We start from the raw sequence: 21,578 nt of genomic DNA on the forward strand, positions 1-21,578 counted from the left end.
TCTCCCCTGTACCTTACCTTTTGTTCCAATCCATCAGAACCACCATTTAGTCACCAGATATTGACTGAGAACCCACTATGTGCTAAGCCCCACCTAGACAGGCCCAGCTAGGTGCTGGGGCCAGTGGTGAACAAGATGTGGTGGGCATCTGGGGCTTCCCAGGGCGGGAGGCTCTGAGACAGGCAGTCATATTCCTGGCCACCAGCACTGTCCCCCGGGTAAGATAACGTGGCCTGGGTAGAGGCAGGGAAGGGGGGTGGCAGGAGGGGTCACTATCGATAAGTCAGGAAAGGATGGGGTCCAATGTGTGTAAGAGAAAGAGACCCAGGTCTCCAATATCCAACCCAGCTGAGCACAGTGAGACTCACCCTTTCCCACCCCTACCTACAAAGAGGAAGTCAGGTCAGGGGGCCTCAGGCCAAGGTCAAGGCTGGACAGCAGGAGAAGGAAGCACACAGGCCCAGAGCTGGCTGGCCTGCACTGTCTCTGACCTCTCTGTGCCTTTGCTTTCCTCGTCTGTGAAATGGGCATAATGAAAGTACCAAATAAGGCAGATTGTCCTGGGGACTGACCGAGATAGCATGGGTTCAGCCTACAGTAAGCACTCTGTAAAAAACGCTGTCCATATCAAACCCACATCTGCCTTTATAAAATGCTTCTATGCTCGTTGTCACCATCTTTTCTGTGCAGCATCCAATAGGGACACGTGCCCACCTTATAATTGCAGACACAGGGGCCCCCACTAGGGGTAGAGACCTACCAAAAGCCACACAGCGTATAGTGGCTGAGTCAGGATTCAAACTCTGGTCTCCTGCCTCCCAGGGTCTCCCCTTTTCCCTGCCCCATGTTGGCAGCCAGCAGGGACCCTTTTGGGGACCCATTCCCTGGTTGGGGTTATCGAGAGAGGAGTCAGGGTAGGGTTGGAAGGTGAAGCTGCTGTGGCCAGGGTTTCTGCTGTGTGTGCTGGTCTCACAAAGGAAAGTGCTGCTGTCTGCAGTGATCCAGGCGAGGTCAGGGCCCCAGTCCCCCACTCCCTGCCCAGGCCTGCTGAGCCAGCTTCCCCTTTGTGCCACAGACTATAGGACCTGATGTCTGCCAGACTATAAAATGGGGGGTCGGCCTCTAGTCACCCATAACACCTGCCTGCCTGCCTGTCCTCCAGCAGGACGTAGCAAGTCCCCAGGTAAGAGGGAACCCACAGCACAGCTGAGAGCTGAAGGGGAGGGGAAGAGAAAAGGGAGGCAGAGAGAGGGAGGCAGAGATAGCAGTGCCATGAGAGTCAGAGAGGCAGGGCTGTGGAAATAAAGACAGAGAGAAGTGGAGAGAGGAAGAAAGGGATGGAGAAGGAGAAGGGGGAGAGAGAGAGAGAGAAATAAACAGAGAGAGAAGTAAAGATAATTAAAAAGAACAGATAGAGAGATACAATGAGGGTGAGATAGTAGGGGAGAGAGGAACAGAGAGGGAGAGAGAGGAACAGACAGGAAGATAGGCAGAAAGAGGGAGAGAAATAAGAAACAGATAGACAGGCAGAGAAGGAGGAGAGGAGGAACAGAGGGAAAGGGTGAAGTAGGGAGAGAGAGAGAGAATGAGAACATCTCCAGGAAGGCATGAGTCCAGCTGCCAGCCCTGGGGGAGTGTTTAGAGCCACAGATGTAGCCCAGATGTCTGGCCTCCCCCCTGGTGAACAGGGCACCCCAGAATATGCACAGCCTTCCTGGAGAAGGCTGGGGGAGGGATATGCTTATCCCAAATAGCTCCTCCTTACAGAATGTGTTCCGGAATCAGCTTGCCCAGAGGGTCTTAATCTGTGCTAGCAGGGGGTCCTCAAATCCCTTACCATTGTCTCCAAAGTTAAAGGGGGCATTATTTTTGTCTGGGGACAAAGTTGGGGTATTCATCAAACATTCGAAGGAGTCCATGACCCCAAAGCAACAAGGAACCACTGGAATTGACCAACACCCTCTCCACCCAACGCCTACCCAGCCACAGTCCTCATTTTCAGAATCCTCGACATGCAGTAAATACATCCTCTTGGATCTTCCCATATGCCCCAGTCCCCGGCCTGTATTTGCACCCATACACCAACCCCCTAGACAATCCCAGAGGAAGTGGACTAGGAAAGGAGTTGGGAGCATGCATTCATTCCTTCTCTGAACAAACGTTAATTGGGCATCTCCTATGTGCCAGCTGCAGAGCAAGTGTTAGGGATGGATGGTGAATAAAGCAGGTTAAGCAAACGGCAGAGCACTTTAAGAGCCCAGTTGCTGGCTCCGTTTGCTTGAGTTGAAATCAGAGCCCTACCCCTTAGTAGCTGTTTGGGCCTGAGCTGGGCCCCTTCCTTCTCCAGCCCCCTGCTGCTCAGAGGGGATCATGATAGCAGCTACTTCCATGGGGTTAGGGTCATGGTCAGATGGGTTAATTAATGTATGTCACAGTGCCTGGCATACCTTCAGTACTCCGAAGTGGGACCTCTTGTTATTAGCGTGGGGAGGCAAATTGAAGTTGTACAAGCAAATCAGTGTGATAAGCGGTGTGGAAAATTGCAGGGGCCTAAGGAAGGACCTAGCGGGGTAATGGAGGGTGGAACAGCTGGTGGAGGGAATCGCATGGTCAAAAGCCTGGAGAAAGGATATATGCGGGATGAGTGGCCCCCAGAAGGGAAGATCTTGGCTAGGGAGTAGGGATGGAATGAAAAACTTCCAGGCTTACGTTTCAGAAACAGATAGAGAGGAAACAAGCTCCAAGAAGGATAGAGAGGAAACGAGCTCCAAAGGAGGCTGAAAGCACAGGGTGTGGGGCTGTGAGGGCAGCAGGCAGTTTGGGGGTGTCATCCCTGAAGGCCAGGGTTTCTTTACAGACTTTTGCAGGTGGGAACCATGTCTCAGGCTGCAAAGGCCCCGGCCTCGGCCACAGTGGCGGTGAACCCAGGGCCTGATACCAAGGGGAAGGGGGCCCCACCTGCAGGAACATCCCCTAGTCCCGGCACCGCCCTGGCCCCAACAACCGTGCCTATTACCAGTGCCAAGGCGGTGGAACTGCCTCCTGGGAACTACAGGGTAAGGACCTGGGGGTGCAGTGGCTGGGTGCCTTCTCTCCTTCCCTCCCTCCTCCGCTTCCTCCTTCTCCTCCTGCTCTTCCTCTTTCACCTCTTACTCCTCCGCACCTCTTTCTCCTCCTTTTTCTTGGCTGATTTTCTCTCCTTTCTATTTACTCTCCCTTTTCTTCTTCTCCACCTCCCCAGACTCTCATCCTCTGTCTCTATTCTCTTTTTCCCTCATCTTGGTCTCCTCCTCCCTCCTCCTTCTGGGACACAAGTGGGGCCCAGCCAATCTGGGAGCCCATAAAATAGCCAGGGGTTCTGACACACTTGAAAAAAGTGGGGCCGGGCGCAGTGGCTCATTCCTGTAATCCCAGCACTTTGGGAGGCCGAGGCAGGTGGATCACCTGAGGTCAGGAGTTCGAGACCAGCCTGGCCAACATGGTGAAACCCTGTCTCTACTAAAGATACAAAAATTAGCCAGGTGTGGTGGCGGGCACCTGTAATCCCAGCTACTGGGGAGGCTCAGGCAGGAGAATCACTTGAACCCAGTAGGCGGAGGTTGCAGTGAGCCGAGATCGTGCCACTGCACTCCAGCCTGGGCAACACGGTGAGACTCCATCAAAAAAAAAAAAAAAAAAGAAGAAGAAAACATAAAGCAAAAGGGGACCTGTTGTGGAGTTGTGCAATAACAACAACCAAAACGTAACACTTCACAGCTGAAGGGACACCTGGCAATCAGGCTACACCTGCACATGCACATGCTTAGAGTTTATCGAAAGCAAGAAAGAAAAAAGGAGAAGAAAAGGAAGTGGGCTGGCTTAGTGGCAGGGAACCAGCTGTCCTTGGAGGCTCAGTGGGGCAGCAGGATGGCCTCAGACCCTCCTGAAAATTGCTCGAGGTGGTCTGGGCTGAAAGGGATCTTGTGGAGCAAGGTGTCCAGTCCCCTGGGATTTGGTTTGGTGTGGTTTCAACCTCAGGTGCACAGAAGTAGGCCATTTTGCAACCCCTAGTTCATGACATGCTCTCATGTGGTCTGTACGTGGTTGGCTTTTATTTATGTACCTATTTAATCATTCGTTTTATTTAATTTTTAATAATGCAACATGTACCTACAAACCCACCACCCATATAAAAGCCAGGACTTGGTTAAAAACTGTCTACCTAACTTTAAGGTGTCTCCCTTGAGTCCATCATTTTCCTCCCCAATTCCAGGAAATACCATCCTATCCTCAACTTTTGTCTCTAATCTGCTTGTTTGCTTTTGTATACACTTTTATACTTTATTCCTTTAAAACTGTATACACACATACACACGTATATTTATTTACTTGTTTTATTTATTTATTTTGAGACCAAGTTATGAGACAGGGTTTTGCCATATTATCCAGACTGGTCTCGAACTCCTAGCCTCAGCTTCCCCAAGTGCTGGAATTACAGGTGTGAGCCACCGCAACTGGCTGATTTATGTGTTTTTAACTTACTGAAATATGCAATGTGATTATTCTGGGTTTTTCTTTGTACTTTTCACTTACTATGAGATCCCTAATATCCATCCATATCATTGCCCATGACTGCGGGCCATTCATTCTGGCTGCTGCATGATATTTCAGAGTGTGACCATCTCTTTCCTGCTGAGCACAATTTCAGTGGTTGCCGGCTTTGCTCTCGTGAACAGAATGGCTTGGACGTTCTTATCCCTGTCTCCTGGGGCACACATGCAGGAATGTCTCTTGGGTGAACAAGGGTAGAAGTGGAAATGCTGGGTCATGGATATATGAACCTCTTCCTCTTACAGCTGGGGAAACTGAGGCTCAAAGAAGGCAGACAATGGCCTCGGTCCATGTGAATGGAAAAATTGTCCCAACTTGGAACAGCAAGTGGACAAGGAACCAAACACGAGGCTTAGTAAGGAGAGAAGATTAGCTTAAGTTTTCCCCTATGTTGTGGAGGGTTGGATTTGCAAGTGTCCCCTGAGCATCAGCTCCGTGGCAGGTACTGGGGCTGGGGCTGGAGATGCAGAAATGGATCAACCTCAGGCCCTGCCCTGGAGGAGCCCTTGGTCTTTGGAGGGACTGGGTAATGGGAGAGAGGGAGTGCAGAGAGAGAGGGAGACCCCAAAGCAAAACAGCAGTGACTGTGTGGTGGGTTAGTTGTGCTGCTAATGGGGAGAGAGAACACAGTGGGGGATGCTCAACCAAGGCTGATGGGGGAGGGGGCAATCAGAGAAGGCTTCCTGGAGAAGGTGGCATCTGAGCCTAAAACAGAAAGTCGAGCCTGGAATGAGTTAGCGAACTTCAGTTAGGCTGTGGAAGCTCCAAGCTGGAGACGTGTGGTGGAGAAGGCATTCCAGGTAGGAGGAAGAGCACAAAGAAAGTCCCAAAAGGGAAGTTCGTAAGTTCCTAATGATGGTGCAGATCTTAGCTTCAGAATTAGGGCATGAGGCCAGGTGCAATGGCTCACGCCTGTAATCTCAACACTTCGAGAAGCCAAGGCAGGCCAATCACTTGAGCTCAGGAATTCGAGACCAGCCTGGGCAACATGGCAAAATCCTGTGTCTACAAAAAATAGCTGGGCATGGTGGTGTGTGCCGGTAATCCCAACTACTCAGCAGGCTGACGTAGAAGGATCACTTGAGCCTGGGAGGCAGAGGTTGCAGTGATCCATGATTGTGCCACTGCACTTCAGCTGGGGCGACAGAGTGAGATTCAGAAAAAAAATAACAACAACAAAAAACAACAGTAAAGAACTGGGGGGTGGGAGGACAGCATCATTTCACAAACCGTGGCTCATCACACTTTTATGTGACTCCTGCACTGCCTGCCTTTATTCATTATATAGATAATGAAGTTTTTACTCCCCCTCACTCTGCCCTCGGCATGGGGGCTTCTCTCCTGCAGCTGGTGGTCTTCGAACAGGAAAACTTCCAGGGCCGTCGGTTAGAATTCTCGGGGGAGTGCTTGAACCTGGGAGACCGTGGCTTCGACCGTGTGCGCAGCATCATTGTCTCCTCGGGACCGTGAGTGCTAGGCGGAGGAGGGGCACACTCTCTGCCGCAGTAAAATGACCACACAACAGTAGCTGCCATTTCTCCAGCATCTGCTCTGTGCCTGCGGCCGTTCGTGCTCCTGGCACATACATTATTTCCAATCCTCATGTCAAACTGGAGAGGGAGGAATTGTTCTCAATCTCATTTTACAGATGAGGAAACTGAGGCTCAGAGAGGTGATCCAATTAGCATAAGATCACATTGGCAGTAAGCCATGGTTCTGGGCTCTGGAGAAATGCTGCTTCTACTGTAGCAAAAACTCTAGCCCATCACTGAGGGCAGAGAGAGGCCAAAGAGTGAAGTGTGCACTCGCTGTCCCCTCTCCTGGGCGTCCAGCTGCCTGGGAGTGATGATAAGCATCTGTGGAGCACCCACCAGGTGCCAGGCACTGACTTGGGACCGCACCTAGATGATTCACAGTGCTGTAGGAGGGAGGGGCTATTCTTATGCCCACTTGACAGATGGAAAGACTGAGGCTCAGAGGGGATAAGTCTCTTGCCCAAGGTCACCTGTTGGTAAGTGGCACAGCCAGGATTCAACTCAGGTTGATTGAGTTCATTCCTAAAGCTCTTAATCACCATGCTTCGCTGCCTGTTCCTGTCTCTGTGGGCGTCTCTGGGCCTTAGTAACTCCCATATAAAACAGGGAGCGTCATCCTTGGACAGAGTATTTGCCCTATGTCAAGCCTGTGTGTGCTGAGGTCACGGTGGAGGGGCAACCCCAGGACAAGATCCACGTGGCTCATTGGCTCTTGTCTCCCCACTTTGAAAGCCTGCAAGGGTTCCAGTCATCCTGTATTCTCAGCCCATTCTGAGATGGGCTTTGAGGTCAGACAAGCCTGGGTTTGAGTCCTGACTTCCCCTCTTTGCCTTGTTCAGTGTCCAAGCCTCAGTTTCCCCATCTTTGAAATGGGGAAAATGATGGCCCTCACTCACTCCTCACAGGATTATGTTGAGGTCTGAGGAAGATCATGCAGCTTGGGCCTGTCACCTTGTGGGCACCCAAACACGGCAGGTGACTCTGATGCTCATGTACCCACCTCCCTGCCCTGTGCATTTAGCCAACTTATCCTGGAGCCTACCCAGGACCATTTCTACCTCCTGCACCCACTGCACCCTCAGTGTGGTCAACGCAGCCTCAGCTCCACCCTCAGTGCCAAAAACCCAGCTGGAAGCAGAAGCTACCGGATGTGGCCAGCTTGGGTTTTCAGGCTTTTTTTGGTACCAGTGACTCAAACCCAGAGTATTTCTCCTCAAACAAAGATGCAGCTGGTGTCTGACGTGTGCCTTGGGGCTGTGCCTGATGGGCATGGAAACGGGCCTGTGGTCTGGGGGCCTGGGTCTGTGTAGGCGCTGGCAGGGCCATGGGAAAAAAGAATGAAGAGGATGAGGTAGGCATGGGGAAAGTGAGGAGCCCTGCCTGCCTGAAAACCAGGAGACTACAGCCTGACACCTGACACCATCACATGACCTTAGGCTGGGGACTTAACCCCTCTTAGCCTCAGTTTCCATATCTTATAATTAAAATTCCTGCCCTACCCTCTCTCCTTGCTTGCAGGTTTAAATGAGCCATGGGAGATAAGAAAAGGCATAGATAGAAACATTTAAAATTTAGATCCTCACTGTTGCTGCTCAAGAAGATAGGGGAGATTTTAGGGGGACCTTTGGCATGGTGGCAAGACCACATCAGTGTCTGTTCTTCCATAAGCCTAGACCTCCAGTTCCCTTCTCCATTTAATCATGAACAGTATTAATTTGGAGGCTTACTCTGTGCTGTATCTGTTCCATGCATCCCCTCTTTTAGGCGCTCATAATCTCCCAACGAGGTAGATGCAACAAAGTAGATGTATCATTTCTTCTCTGCTACTAAAGCTTAGCAAGCCTAAGTGCTGCCCAAATTCATGCAGCAAATAATCAGCAAGCTTGGATTAGGACTCAGGTCTGTATGTTTCTAGGGTCTGTCCTCTTAACTCCTGCATGAAACCACCTTCCAAGGCTCCCTTCTTATTCACCCATGCATCTAGCCACCCATTTATTCATCATCCATCTACTTACCCATGCATCTACCCATTCATCTATGGATCTATCCATACATATGTCCATTCTCCATTTATACATACATACCCCCTGTATGTTCTCCATCACCCACCCATGCATCTATAAATCTATCCATCTATCCACCCATCCATCTACCCATCTACCTATCCATCCATTCAACCATCCCTTCATCCATCCCTTTATCCATGCATTCATTCATCCATCCGTCTACCCATCCGCCTATCCATCTATTCAACCATCCTTTCGTCCACCCATTCATCTGTCCATCCATCTATCCACCTATTCTCCCATTTATTTCTCTTCTACTCCAGACCAGACAGGGCTGAGGCAAATTCAACTCTATTCTGGGAAGACAAACATATCTTTAATTTACCCCAATGTGGTTAACTCATCTCTCAGACAAAGACCTGAGGCTCCTCTGATGTATTCTCTCTCGGCCCACAGTGCTAGACCCTCATCCTCATCTCCTTCTGGGGAGAGCAGGGTCCCAGTAGCCCCCTGGGAGAAGATGCTAGTGTCAGTGTCCCCTCATCCCTCTCTTGTTTCCTGAGAACTCTTGAACATACAGGGAGCAAAGGTCAAGGAGTTCCTTAGTCTCAGCTTTCTCATCTATGGAATGGGGATTGTCTTATCCACCCCACCTGCGCTGCCACAATCCCTGGTCCCTCTAACACAAGCTCGCTTCTTATCCTTGATCAGTCTTCACTGGGAAAGCCAGGTAAATCTTCCATCTAATTTCAAACCTCTAATTAGTCCTTGTAAGGAACCTAGCACCCTCATATGCATTATCACATTAAATTATCACAGGTATCTGAGGGTAGATATTACCATCATTCCCTTCCTATTGCCCCGTACTAGTTACTGAGTGTCTCCTGAATGCCAGGCCAGTCTTTACCCAGCAAGGATGCAAACACCTGTATCAATTTTTCCCTTACCCCTGTACCTCCAAGATTGTCGTTCATTTAACATAGTTCATTTAAAATGATCCTGCTAAACACAAATAAACACATTTTTAAAGAACCTTTACACCACTTTTTATCAATGGAAGGCTAGTATTCTTTCCTATAAGTCAAAGGTATCCATACAAAACTAATAAACACAAAAGTGGTATTATTAGGTTGCTATTACACCATTGTCTGCTGGAGGTTCTGGGCTAGTGGCCTTTTCTCCCTTTGTTACAAAAGAAACAAAGGAGAGATTAGTAAGTGTTAAAGGCACATTAACATCAAACAGAGACTTTCTCCTAGTTGGAGTCAAGTTTAAAATGTCTACGTGTTCCTCGGCTCCAAGTCCTGATAGTACTTGAAGCATGTATGAACCCTACATCTACATATTTATCTCACTTAATCCTTCACCAACTCCAAGGAAATAAGCATATGAGTGTAGATGAGAAAAAGGCTCAGAGAGGTAGTTACTTGCCCATAGTCACACAGCCTGTAAGTGTCATAGCCTAAAATCAAACCCAGACATGTTCAGCCCCCTTTGGACCTTCCTACTGGCCTCAGGGCAGCCTTGCCAGGGGAGAAAGGCAAGTAGGGAGTGGGGGCTTCTACTAACCATTTGTCCCCTGTCTGCCTCATGGTCTTTCTTGTGTGCAGCTGGGTCGCCTTTGAGCAGTCCAACTTGCGCGGGGAGATGTTCATCCTGGAGAAGGGCGAGTACCCTCGCTGGGACACATGGTCGAGCAGCTACCGCAGTGATCGGCTCATGTCCTTCCGGCCCATCAAGATGGTGAGTGGCTCTCCGGCTGGGGCTGGAGAATCAGCCAGGCGGGGCAGGGCAGGGGTAAGTCTGAGATGTGACAAGGGCAAAAAGGAGATGATGGTGCGTAGGGAGGCGTGGCAGCCTCTGAGTTGTCAAAGGACAGTGGATTCTTGAGTTCATCAATTCATCAGTGTCCTTAACACACTCGCTACATACTCAGCTAGGAACCCTGGGCAAATGGTAAACACAAAAGCTTCCAAGTTAGAGCTAAAAACTTCAGCATCTTCCTTGATTCTCTTGATATCCTTGGCTGCACATTTAGACCTTCCTGGGAGCTTTTTTTTTTTTTTTTCCTGAAGACAGGGTTTTGCTGTGTCCCCCAGGCTGGAGTGCAGCAATGTGATCATAACTTACTGCAGCCCTGACCTCCGGGCTTCAAGTGATCCTCCCGCCTGGGCCTCCTAAAGTGCTAGGATTACAGCTGTAAGACACCATGCCAGGCCTGGGGAAGCTTTTCAAATTTCAGTGCTCATTCAAAACACTAAACATGCTGGTTGCAGATCATGCAATGGCTAAGAGGAGGGATATTGTAGCCGGGCATGGTGGCTCACGCCTGTAACCCCAGCACTTTGGGAGGCCGAGGTGGGCGGTTACCCAAGGTCAGGAGTTCAAGACCAGACTGATCAACATGGCGAAACCCTGTCTTTACTAAAAACACAAAAATTAGCCAGGCATGGTGTCGCATGCTTGTAATCCCAGCTACTAGGGAGGCTGAGGCAGGAGAGTTGCTTGAACCCAGGAGTCAGAAGTTGCAGTGAGCTGAGATCGCGCCATTGCACTCCAGCTAGGGTGAGAGTGCGAGACTCCATCTCAAAAAAAAAAAAAAAAGAAGAGGGATACTGTAGAAACACAGCTTGAACCTCTTAATAATAAGACAATATACTGAATTAGTTTCTTTTTTTTTGTTTGTTTTTTTTTTGTTTGTTTGTTTGTTTTTTTTTTTGAGGCGGAGTCTCGCTCTGTCACCCGGACTGGAGTGCAGTGGCCGGATCTCAGCTCACTGCAAGCTCCGCCTCTCGGGTTTACGCCATTCTCCTGCCTCAGCCTCCCGAGTAGCTGGGACTACAGGAGCCCGCCACCTCGCCCGGCTAGTTTTTGTATTTTTAGTAGAGACGGGGTTTCACTGTGTTAGCCAGGATGGTCTCGATCTCCTGACCTTGTGATCCGCCCGTCTCGGCCTCCCAAAGTGCTGGGATTACAGGCTTGAGCCACCGCGCCCGGCCCTGAATTAGTTTCTTATAATACTTAACTAAGTCAACTTTCAGAAGATTCAAGGTCAAAATGGTGGTGATATCCCCAAGTGATTCACAGTTTTTTCCAGAATTAAGTTGATGATGAATCATGAACCAACTACATCTTACTCACCAATGTTAGTTGCTGATGGTAACCGACTTTTGTCTTCCATGACGGGAACACTTATAAGAATTTTCATGAATGTGCATTTGAGGCTATCAAGTGCCAACCACCAGCTGTTTTGACATCACCAAATTTATCTTAATGGATTATTCAAACAGATCATTCCCAATGCTTTTCGCAGAATGTAAGACTGAATTATTTGCCTTCATGATGCACTCTCTGTAAGAATCTACAGATGTCTCTCTCAATCATTGAATGGTTCTTATATGCCAACCTATGTTAAGGGGTTTGTTTGGAAGAGTGATCAACCAGGGCATTTCCAGTAACTTCTAGAAGCTTGCTATTCAACATAATAGGAACTAGCCATATGTGGCCATTGGACACTTGAATTTTGGCTAAATGGAGATGTGTCATAAGTGTAAAATACACACTAAATTTTGAATACATAGTAAAAAAATTTTTAAAGAATGTCAACAATGCATTGATATCATTATATTGGTTACATATTGAAATTATAACATTTTAGGTATATTTATTTAAATAAAGGATGTTATTAGAAAAGTTGAGAAATCTCAAAGCCTAGACCCTATGCCAGACCAATTAGTTCTGAATACTGGGGCTGGGACTCCGGCACTAATATCTTTTCTGTGCCCTCTAAGTAGTCCATCTGTGCAGCCAGGGCTGAGATCCAATGGTCTAATTCAGGGGTGCCCAATATTTTGGCTTCCCTGGCCCACACTGGAAGAAGAATTGTCTTGGGCTACACATAAAATACCCTATCACTAATGACAGCTGATGAGCTTTAAAACGATTGCAAAAAAATCTCATAATATTTTAAGAAAGTTCATAAATTTGTGTTGGGCCACATTCAAAGCCATCCTGGGCCACATGTGGCCTGCAGGCCGCAGGTTAAACAAGCTTGGTCTAACCCTTCGTCTCTCTGCCCTGCCACAGTCCTGGTCCAGGCCACCATCATCTCTGACCTGGTCAGCTTCAGCTCTCTCCGTGCTGGGTTCCCTGACTCCTTTCTAGCCGCCTGTCCTGGGAAGTTAGAGGGATCTTTTCAAAATAAAAAAAAATAATAAACCTGACCATCTTCTACTTGAACCCAGGCATTTCAGTTGGCCTATTTCTATTTTCTGGTTTTTTGTTTTTTTTTTCTTTGAGACACAATCTAACTCTGTCGCCCAGGCTGGAGTGCAGTGGCATGATCTGGCTCACTGCAAATTTTACCTCCCTGGGTGAAGCAATTATCCTGCCTCAGCCTCCCAAGTAGCTGGGATTATAGGTGTGCACCACAACGCCCAGATAATTTTTGTATTTTTTGTAGAGACAGGGTTTCACCATGTTGGCCAGGATGGTCTCAAACTCCTGATCTCAAGTGATCCACCCGCCTGGGCCTCCCAAAGTGCTGGGATTACAGGCGTGAACCAATGCACCTAACCAGTTGGCCTGTTTCTGCCAAAAGCTCTGGTTCTAGGCTCTGAGTGCAAAACTATGCATCAAACGGATTAGGTCCCTGTCTTCATGGGACTTAAGCTACCCAGCGAGGCAGCTATCAAATACCTAATCATGGAAATCCATCTACAATTGCAAACTGTGGCGAGTGCTACACAAAGGCGGTGCAATCTAACTAGGAGAGCAGAAGCAGGAACTGGGGGCTCAGATATTGTTAGAGGTGGGAGTGGTCAGGGCGTGGTCAGGGAAGCCAGCTCCCAAAGTTTGGAAATCAACTCAGCCATGTGAAGAGCAGATGGTAAAGCCTTCCAGGGAACAGTGTGTGCAAAACTCTTGGAGCAACGATAGACTGGTGGGACCAAGAAAATTAAAGGTGGCTAGCAAAGCTGCAGTAGAGGGAGTGGAGGAGAGAGGGAGGCAAAATGGGAGAGGAGGTGCTGGTGGAGGCCAGGGTTTTGCAGGGTCTCATAAGTGATGGTAAGTTTAGTCTTGACGCTTCTAGCAGTGGGGAGTCATTGACTAACAACTTTCCCAAGGCCCTCAATACTGTAACAGTAATAAGTAATCGTTGTTACCACTAATTAAGTCCTTTTACCGCTGGCTGGTAATTGCATTAAGGGCATTTGTCTTGCCATGTCCCAAAGGGTCCCCTGTGCTTCTATCCCTGCCTGACAGCATGCATTTGCCTTCCTGCACCCTGGTCACACAGATATTTTCTTTGCACATTCCCACCTCCCAGCTTTTGTCTATGCCTTCTCTGCCTCAGTGCCTTCCCTCAAGCCTCCTTCCCTTCTCAGCATTGTGCACTCCTCCTTAACCTCCAAGGCCCCTCTCAAGTGTCACTTCTTCCATGAAGCCTTCCCTGATCTGCTCTCCTTTTCTCTGGAAGAATTAACAAGTTCTTTCTTCATCTATAATCTTCTATTAGAGTCTTTCACAGAAGGATGCACTTACATCCTGGGCTCCTCTTCCTCCTAGTGGTGGTGAATAACAGTAGATAATCACAGCGCCCATTTTTAAGCACCAACTATGTACTGGGTATATTACCTGCCTTTTACACAATCCCTACAACTGTCCTATGTGACAGGCTATGATAACGTGCATTTTAAAAGCAAGGAAACTGAGACTCAGAAGTAGAAAATGACTGGCCTAAGGCCACACAGCTGGGAGTTGCTGGGGCTGGGATTTGAACCTAGGTCTGTGGGTTTGAACCTAGACACTGAGGTTGGCATCACTCTGCTATTTCCTGTTCATGTCTTTGGCTTTTCAAACCTTTGGGCCTAAAACAGTGCATGATGACTTTTGAAAAGATGGATGATCCCTGCCCTCAGAAATAACAGACAAACTTTAAAAAGAAGACACAGGGTCATGAAAGCATTAAAAATAAGTGCAAGCCAGAACTGAATCATGTGCCCAAATTCAAGGGTGGGCCTGGTTTTTTATTTGTCTGTTTGTTTGTTTTTTGAGACAGAGCCTCACTCTGTCACCTAGGCTGGAGTGCAGTGATGCAATCTTGGCTCACTGCAAACTCTGCCTCCCAGGTTCAAGTGATTCTCCTGCCTCAGCCTCCTGAGTAGCTGGGACTACAGGCACGTGCCACCACGCCCGGCTAATTTTGTTTTTTTGTTGTTTGTTTGTATTTTTAGGAAAGATGGGGTTTCTCCATGTTGGTCAGGCTGGTCTCAAACTCCTGACCTTGTGATCTCCCATCTCGGCCTCCCAAAGTGCTAGGATTACAGGCGTAAGCCACCACGCCCTGCCGGGCCTGTTTTACAGTTAGCACTCAACCATGAGTTGAGCAGCCATGACAATCCCACGAAGCAATAGTAACCCCGTTCTTTTTTGTTGTTTGAGACAGAGTCTTGTTCTGTCACCCAGGCTAGAGTACAGTGGCGCGATCTCGCCTCACTGCAACCTCCGCCTCCCAGGTTCAAGTGACTCACCTGCCTCAGTCTCCTGAGTAGCTGGGATTACAGGCACCTGTGACTGCACCCGGCTAATTTTTGTACTTTTAGTAGAGATGGGGTTTCACCATGTTGGCCAGGCTGGTCTCGAACTCCTGATCTCAGGTGATCTACCTGCCTCGGCCTCCCAAAGTGCTGGGATTGCAGGTGTGAGCCACCATGCCTGGCAGTAACCCCATTCTGTAGATGAACAAACAGAGGCTCTGAGGGAGGCAGAGTGAAATGTCCAAGATCACCAGTGCATAAACGTCAGAGGCAGGATTTGAACCTAGATCTGTGTTCCACCAATGTTCCACATGTCACCTGCTTTGTAAGAAGCATTCACAAAAGGGCAATTGTTTAAATTCCTGATGGCACAGGGACACTGATTGATTGGGCTTAGGAGTGAAATGTTTCTCTGAAAAGTTCTGCCCCTCCCTGGCTGTGTGATGCTGATCAATAAGCTTAACCTCTCTGAGCCTTTTTGTCCCTGATCCTAATTTTAAAAATAATAATTTTTTTTTGAGACAAGATCTTGCTCTGTCACCCAAGCTGGAGTGCAGTAGCTCACTGCAGCCTCAACCTTGTGGGCTCAAGCAATCCTCCTGCCTCAGCGTTCCAAGCAGCTGAGACTATAGGCATGCGCCACCATGCCTGGCAAATTTTTAAAAAAATTTTTTTTTAGAGACAGGATCTTGCTATGTTGCCTAGGGTGGTCTTGAACCCTTGGCCTCAAGCAATCCTCCCACCTGGGCCTCTCAAAGTGCTGGGATTACAGACATGAGCCATGGCACCCGGCCAATAAATGCATTTATTGAGCACTTGATGTATGCCAGGCATTGTGCTCAGTGCTCTATATGGATGCACTAACCATCCTCACAAGGACCGTATGACATGGCAGTTGTCATCCCATTTTCCTTATGTCCCCTTCCAGAATAGACAGCAGTGGTCTCTGGAGAGTCCCCCAGCGGCCTGAACATGTTCAGCTGTCTCCCTCCCCACCCCGAAGGCCCCGCTAGGTTTTTCCTTTTGTCCCATTGGTACTTCACACACCTGACCTGGCCTCTCTTTCCCCAGGACTCCCAGGAGCACAAGATCTCCCTGTTTGAAGGGGCCAACTTCAAGGGCAACACCATAGAGATCCAGGGGGACGACGCGCCCAGTCTCTGGGTCCACGGCTTCAGTGACCGTGTGGGCAGTGTGAAGGTCACCAGTGGAACGTAAGCATCACTCCTGCCAGGTCCACGTCCCCCGCTTTAAGCACAGGCAGAATCAGAGGCTGCCCTCCTTACAGGTTATAACATCAGATTCCTATAGAAGGCCGTGGCCCCTCCCATGGTCTCCCAGTGCTGGTTCCTGGGATTCAACCAATAGAGCTTTATTCCTCTGGGGAATACAGTCATACTTTGAGAAATTCCAGGTCAGTGTAAACAAATCAGCTCTAAAAAGCTGTTAGATGGAGAAAATAGGAGCTGCTAAACCTAGTTGGGGTTGAAGGAATAATCAACTAAAAGAGCTGGCGCTGATGTGGATAGATGAGGCCGGATGCATCCAGGGACAGGGAATATTCAGGGAAATCAGGACCTTCTGGGAGAATGAACAGAATGAGTTCTGAGCAGGTAATTTGCCTCATGAGATGGGCCTGACCCTGCTACTGACATGATAAGGAACTTGAAGTGAGCCTAAACACCTCTCTGCCTCTCAGTCTCGCCAGTTAGGCGATGGACACACAAAACTCCCTGATCTAAGAGTGCCCTTTCTGCTCTGAACGCTCAGGATCTGAAGCTATCAAAACAGAGCCCCATGACCTTATGTTATGAGAATGCATGGAAGGGCCAGATCAAAGGAGTCACTTTATCCATCCCCCTGTCTCCAAATTACCATGCCAGAAACCCCTGATCTCCTCTAGGTAAATGTAAGGCTCTGTCTCTCCATTCCCAGACTTGTTCTGAGCTCCTGTAATACCATCAGGGCCATGGCCTTTTTCTTGTTCCTTTCTGCCTCCCTGAAACCTATATCCCTGCCATTCAAGCCATCTGCAATATACTGAGCCTTGTCTGTGAGCCAGGCACTATGCTACATACACTGGGGAAAGCAGCAATGAATACAGCCAAGTTCCTACCTTCAAGGAACTTATTTGGCCTAGCAGGGGAAACCCAGATATACCTGTGAGATGGTGTCCAACAATACTAGGTAAAGAATGGGCCAGCCAGGGCAATTGTGTTGCTGGAGGTCAGAGTAGGAGAGAAGGCTTCTAGGATTTGGCTATGTATGTTGGGGTGGAGGGCAGGTCAAAGGTTTATCTGAAGAGGCTGGAACTTAAATCAGGCTTTACAATAGAGGGAGGGGGTCTGGGAGAGGCATGGAAAGACCCTCTCAGCAAAGATAATGAGAGAAGTTAGAAATTAATCACTGATGATAACTTCTATTGAGTGCTTACTATGTACCAAGGATTGTGCTAACCACTTTAAATGAGTAACTGTTAAATCTTTATAACAAACCAAGGAGGTCAGTGCATTATCATCCCCATTTTACAGACAGTACATTGAGGTTCTGATACCTTATCCACCTAGATTCTCACAGCTAGTAAATCAATGGCAGAGCTAGGATTTGAACCCAGGTAAGTTTAATACCAGAGTGCGTGTTCCCAGCTGCTACACACCGATGCACTTACCTACAAAGAAAACCAGTTTTTTGAAATAACACTTCCTCTCTTTCATTTGCTTCATTGCTAACCAGTCCCTAAGTCCTATTCTTGCTTCCTTGGATTTGTTCTCTGAGCCCTGCATCATCACATTTAATGGGATGTGTATTAATATTCCTACCATGCACAGGCAACATGCTTAGCAAACAACTCGAGGTGCATTCTCCATTTGGCCCCCCCGACACTCTTAATAAAACCAGGCACCGTGACCATGCTCACTTCCTAGAAAAGGAAACCGAGGCCTATCAGAGAGGCAAAGTCCTTGCCCCCGGGCACAGAGCAGGAAGGGATACAGCCAGGACAGAGGTGAGGGATAGAGAGCAGCAGACTGCAGGGATCAATGAGGAACAGGCTGGTCTGGCGGGGGTCTGGGTGCCAGGCAACGAGACTGGCTGTCTCCACTCTGTCCTTCTCACTTTCCTCTCAGATGGGTTGGCTATCAGTATCCTGGCTACCGCGGGTACCAGTACCTTCTAGAGCCTGGCGACTTCCGGCACTGGAATGAGTGGGGGGCCTTCCAGCCACAGATGCAGTCCCTGCGTCGCCTGCGTGACAAGCAGTGGCACCTTGAGGGCTGCTTCCCTGTCCTGGCCACAGAGCCCCCTAAGTGAGTCCACACCTCACTCTGCTACCTTGCCCCAACCCTTCATGTTCAATTATTTCCCCATTTTTCCCAAGCAAATAAAATTCCCTAAAGTCAAAATGTCTCCTGGATCTGTAAACAGATGTGTGCCTTGAGGTCCCCCACTGTTACTGGGATGTGACTTCCTCGGTCTTAATAATTACAACGATAATAAAAGCAGCAAACACTGAAAAGTTCTTTCTGCCCGTTATGTGAGTCTACCAAATACGTAGGCAGAAATGAATAAAGCCAAGTTCCTGCTGTCAAGGAGCTTGCTCCGCCCAGCAGGCGAAACCCAGATACACCTGTGAGATGCTATCCAAGGATACTAGGTAAGACATGGTCCAGTCAGGGCATTTGTGCAGCAGGTCAGAGGAGGCAGGTTGGTCTCTGGGTCCTGAATGGATGTGTTGGGGTGGATGACAAGCACTTGGCCTTACTCATTGTGAAGACTCATTGTGAAGGAGGTTGGTATTATACTTATTCTCATTTAGCACATGAGGAAATTGAGGTTCAGAGAGGGGAAGTGATTTTCCCAAGGTCACACAGTTAGCAAGTCAAGACTTGAATTCAGGCTGTCTGGCTCCAGAGCCTGCACTCTTCAAGACAAATCAGTAGATTTTTTCAAACTCTAGCCCTTTGAGCATCTCCCTCAGGATTTTTTGCACTGTCTGCATGCCACCTGGTCTACTTTTGACATTATTTTTATTTAAATAGACTTTTTTTTGTCCTTAAATGCACTGATGTGTAAAGCTTTATAATGCTACAAAAAGTGGAAAATCAGTATCATATACATAGAAAACAATCACATAGGCCGGGTGTGGTGGCTTGCCCCTGTAATCCCAACACTTTGGCAGGCTGAAGTGGGTAGATCACTTGAAGTCAGGAGTTCGAGATCAGCCTGGCCAACATGGCAAAACCCGATCTCTACAAAAAATACCAAAGTTAATCAAGCCTGGTGGCATATGCCTGCAGTCCCAGCTACTAGGGAGACTGAGGTGGGAGGATCACTTGAGGCTTCAGCTCAGGAATTCAAGGCTGCGGTGAGTCATGATCATGCCACTGGACTCCAACCTGGGCAACAGAGTGAGACCCTGTCTAGAATGAAAGAAACAGAGAGAGAGAGAAAGAAAGAAAGAGAGAAGGAAGGAAAGGAGAGACAGAGAAAGGAAGGAAGGAAGCAGGCAATCATATAAATAAATCAAGTGCAATTTAAAGAAGACCAAGTATCAGATTTCCAGCAGACACCACTGCCTGCAACCTGCTCACTCTTTGACAAAATGGGAGATTAGCCAGTGTTGAAAAGTGTGATAGCGGGCCGGGTGCAGTGGCTCACACCTGTAATCCCAGCACTTTCAGAGGCCGAGGTGTGCAGATCACTTGAGGTCAGGAGTTCGAGACCAGCCCAGCCAACATGGTGAAACCCTGTTTCTACAAAAAATATAAAAAATTAGCCAGGTGTGGTGGTGAGCGCCTGTAATCCCAGCTACTTGGGAGGCTGAGGCAGGAAAATCACTTGAACCGGGAGGCAGAGGTTGCAGTGAGCTGAGACCGCGCCACTGCACTCCAGCCTGGGCGACAGAGCAAGACTCCATCTCGAAAAAAGAAAAAAAATCCCAACCAAAAAAAGAAAAGTGTGAAAGATGTTTGCACCAAACTGAGACTTTTTCCTCCTTGATTTAACCAATAAAGGTTGAAAAGAGCATCATTTTCTTGTATCTGATTCAGTGTTACTCAATCCTGGGGCTGGGATCCATCAAGAATCATCTCATTTGGAAATCTGCCAGACACTATTGTTTCCCAGATCAACAGTTAATATTGATTGATGTTATTAATCATTAATCTATGCAGACAGCTTGGTGGAATGGGGTGTGGGGGTTGCTATGGATATCTTCCTGGAAGAGGGAATATCTGAAGGGGGCCTTGAAAGATGGAGCAGGAGCTTGCTTGATGGAGAACAGGGGAGATGATATTCCAGGCAGAGCAAACAGCAGTGTCCCCGCTACCCCATATGTCACCTTTGTGCAAATGATAAAAAGATGCCTCTTCCTCAAGACATTTTGCTGCCATCTGCTAGAAATTATTGGTATAAATCTGGGATGTGTACCATGTGAATGTGATACCCTTGTGCTGTGCACAACGTGCACAGCTGTACTTGGCAGCCCTGGAGCACCATGAACAAAGGCATAGAGGTTGAGAGAGTTGTGGTGGGCTCCCATGAAGCTTATTGAGGTTGGAACATTAGCTTGGTGGTTGTGTGGGCAGAAGCGCAGGGTGGGACGGATACACTCGTACGTCATGAGATAAAGCTGGCAAGAAAGATAGGGCCTCGTGACACCCCACCCTGTGGTTTTGGTGAGCTTCAAAGCTGAGGCACCATCTCACACAATCTTGCACAGGTCTCACTCACCTTTCCTCATCTCGCTTTCGCTCTCCCCACCTCCACACTCTTGGCCAGCATCTTGGACTAGAAGACAGGGCTGTCTGCGGACCAGGATTCCTGGACAGAAATCAGGAATATAAGGGTATTAACCCTGCTGTACTCTTAGAAGTTGGAAAGAACTAGGCAAATTGCTTCCATTCCCTGGGACTTGCTTTTCCCTTCTGTAAAATGACAGCTCAAATACCCATCCAGCCCCGAGATTCTGAGGTTCCAAAGTTCCATGACTCTCTAAGGTTCTGATATTTATCTCCAAGCTTCTGTGATTCTCTGATTCCAAAACCAAGCCACGTGGATTCTCATTCTAAGTTCTTAAGGTCTGTGAGTAAAGCTCTATAATTCGACTGCAGTGGAGTCCAGCTTCACAATCATATGAGCCCCCTGAAATTAACTTCCATAGTTCTTCACCTTCAAGGTCCTATTGTTGGTAAGATGCACTATGATTTTATAATTCCAGGAGGAAAAAGAGAAATACTACCAATCAAAATATAACACAATTGTTTTCTGGTCACTCAGAATGTTTATACTTACTGAAAGAATTATTTTCAACTTATTTAGACATAACATATTTTTCTGGGTATCAATCTGATAAGTCCTATAAAAGGTAAACATGCTAGAAGTCCATCAGTTAAGTCAGTTCTAAAACCTCTTTGTGGCCAGGTGTAGTAGCTCATGCCTGTAATCCCAGCACTTTGGGCGCCTGAGGCAGGTGGATCACTTGAGGTCAGGAGTTTGAGACCAGCCTGGCCAACATGGTGAAGCCCCACCTCTATTAAAAATACAAAAAATTAGCTGGCATGGTGGTGCGTACCTGTAATCCCAGTTGCTCTGGAGGCTGAGGCAGGAGAATAGCTTCAACCCAGGAGGCAGAGGTTGCAGTGAGATCATGCCACTGCATGTCAGCTTGGGCTACAGAACAAGATTCTATCCCAAAAATAAAATAAAATAAAATAAAATCTCATTGCATTTATAGTCCAGATTCTGGTCTGGCACGGTGGCTTATACCTACAATCCCAGCATTTTGGAAGGCTAAGTTGGGAGGATCACTTGAGCCCTGGAATTTGAGATCAGCCTGGGCAAGACAGTGAGATCTTATCTCCACAAAAAATAAAAAATAAGCTGGGTGCAGTGGTGCATGCCTGTAGTCC

At 48.1% G+C, this 21,578-nt stretch overlaps 1 protein-coding gene across 1 annotated transcript; it reads left to right on the top strand.

Moving 5' to 3' along the window:
- Positions 1-1,085: 1,085 nt before the first annotated feature.
- CRYBB1 (crystallin beta B1) lies at positions 1,086-18,065 on the top strand. Its single transcript, XM_010375577.2, has 6 exons — positions 1,086-1,183; positions 2,858-3,056; positions 5,938-6,056; positions 9,742-9,874; positions 15,742-15,884; positions 17,796-18,065. Exons 2-6 carry the CDS (start codon positions 2,877-2,879, stop codon positions 17,977-17,979), a joined length of 759 nt encoding a protein of 252 aa, XP_010373879.2. The 5' UTR covers positions 1,086-1,183; positions 2,858-2,876; the 3' UTR covers positions 17,980-18,065.
- Positions 18,066-21,578: the final 3,513 nt, after the last annotated feature.

This window comes from Rhinopithecus roxellana, chromosome 13 (assembly GCF_007565055.1).
Source record: "Rhinopithecus roxellana isolate Shanxi Qingling chromosome 13, ASM756505v1, whole genome shotgun sequence".
Taxonomy (NCBI): domain Eukaryota; kingdom Metazoa; phylum Chordata; class Mammalia; order Primates; family Cercopithecidae; genus Rhinopithecus; species Rhinopithecus roxellana.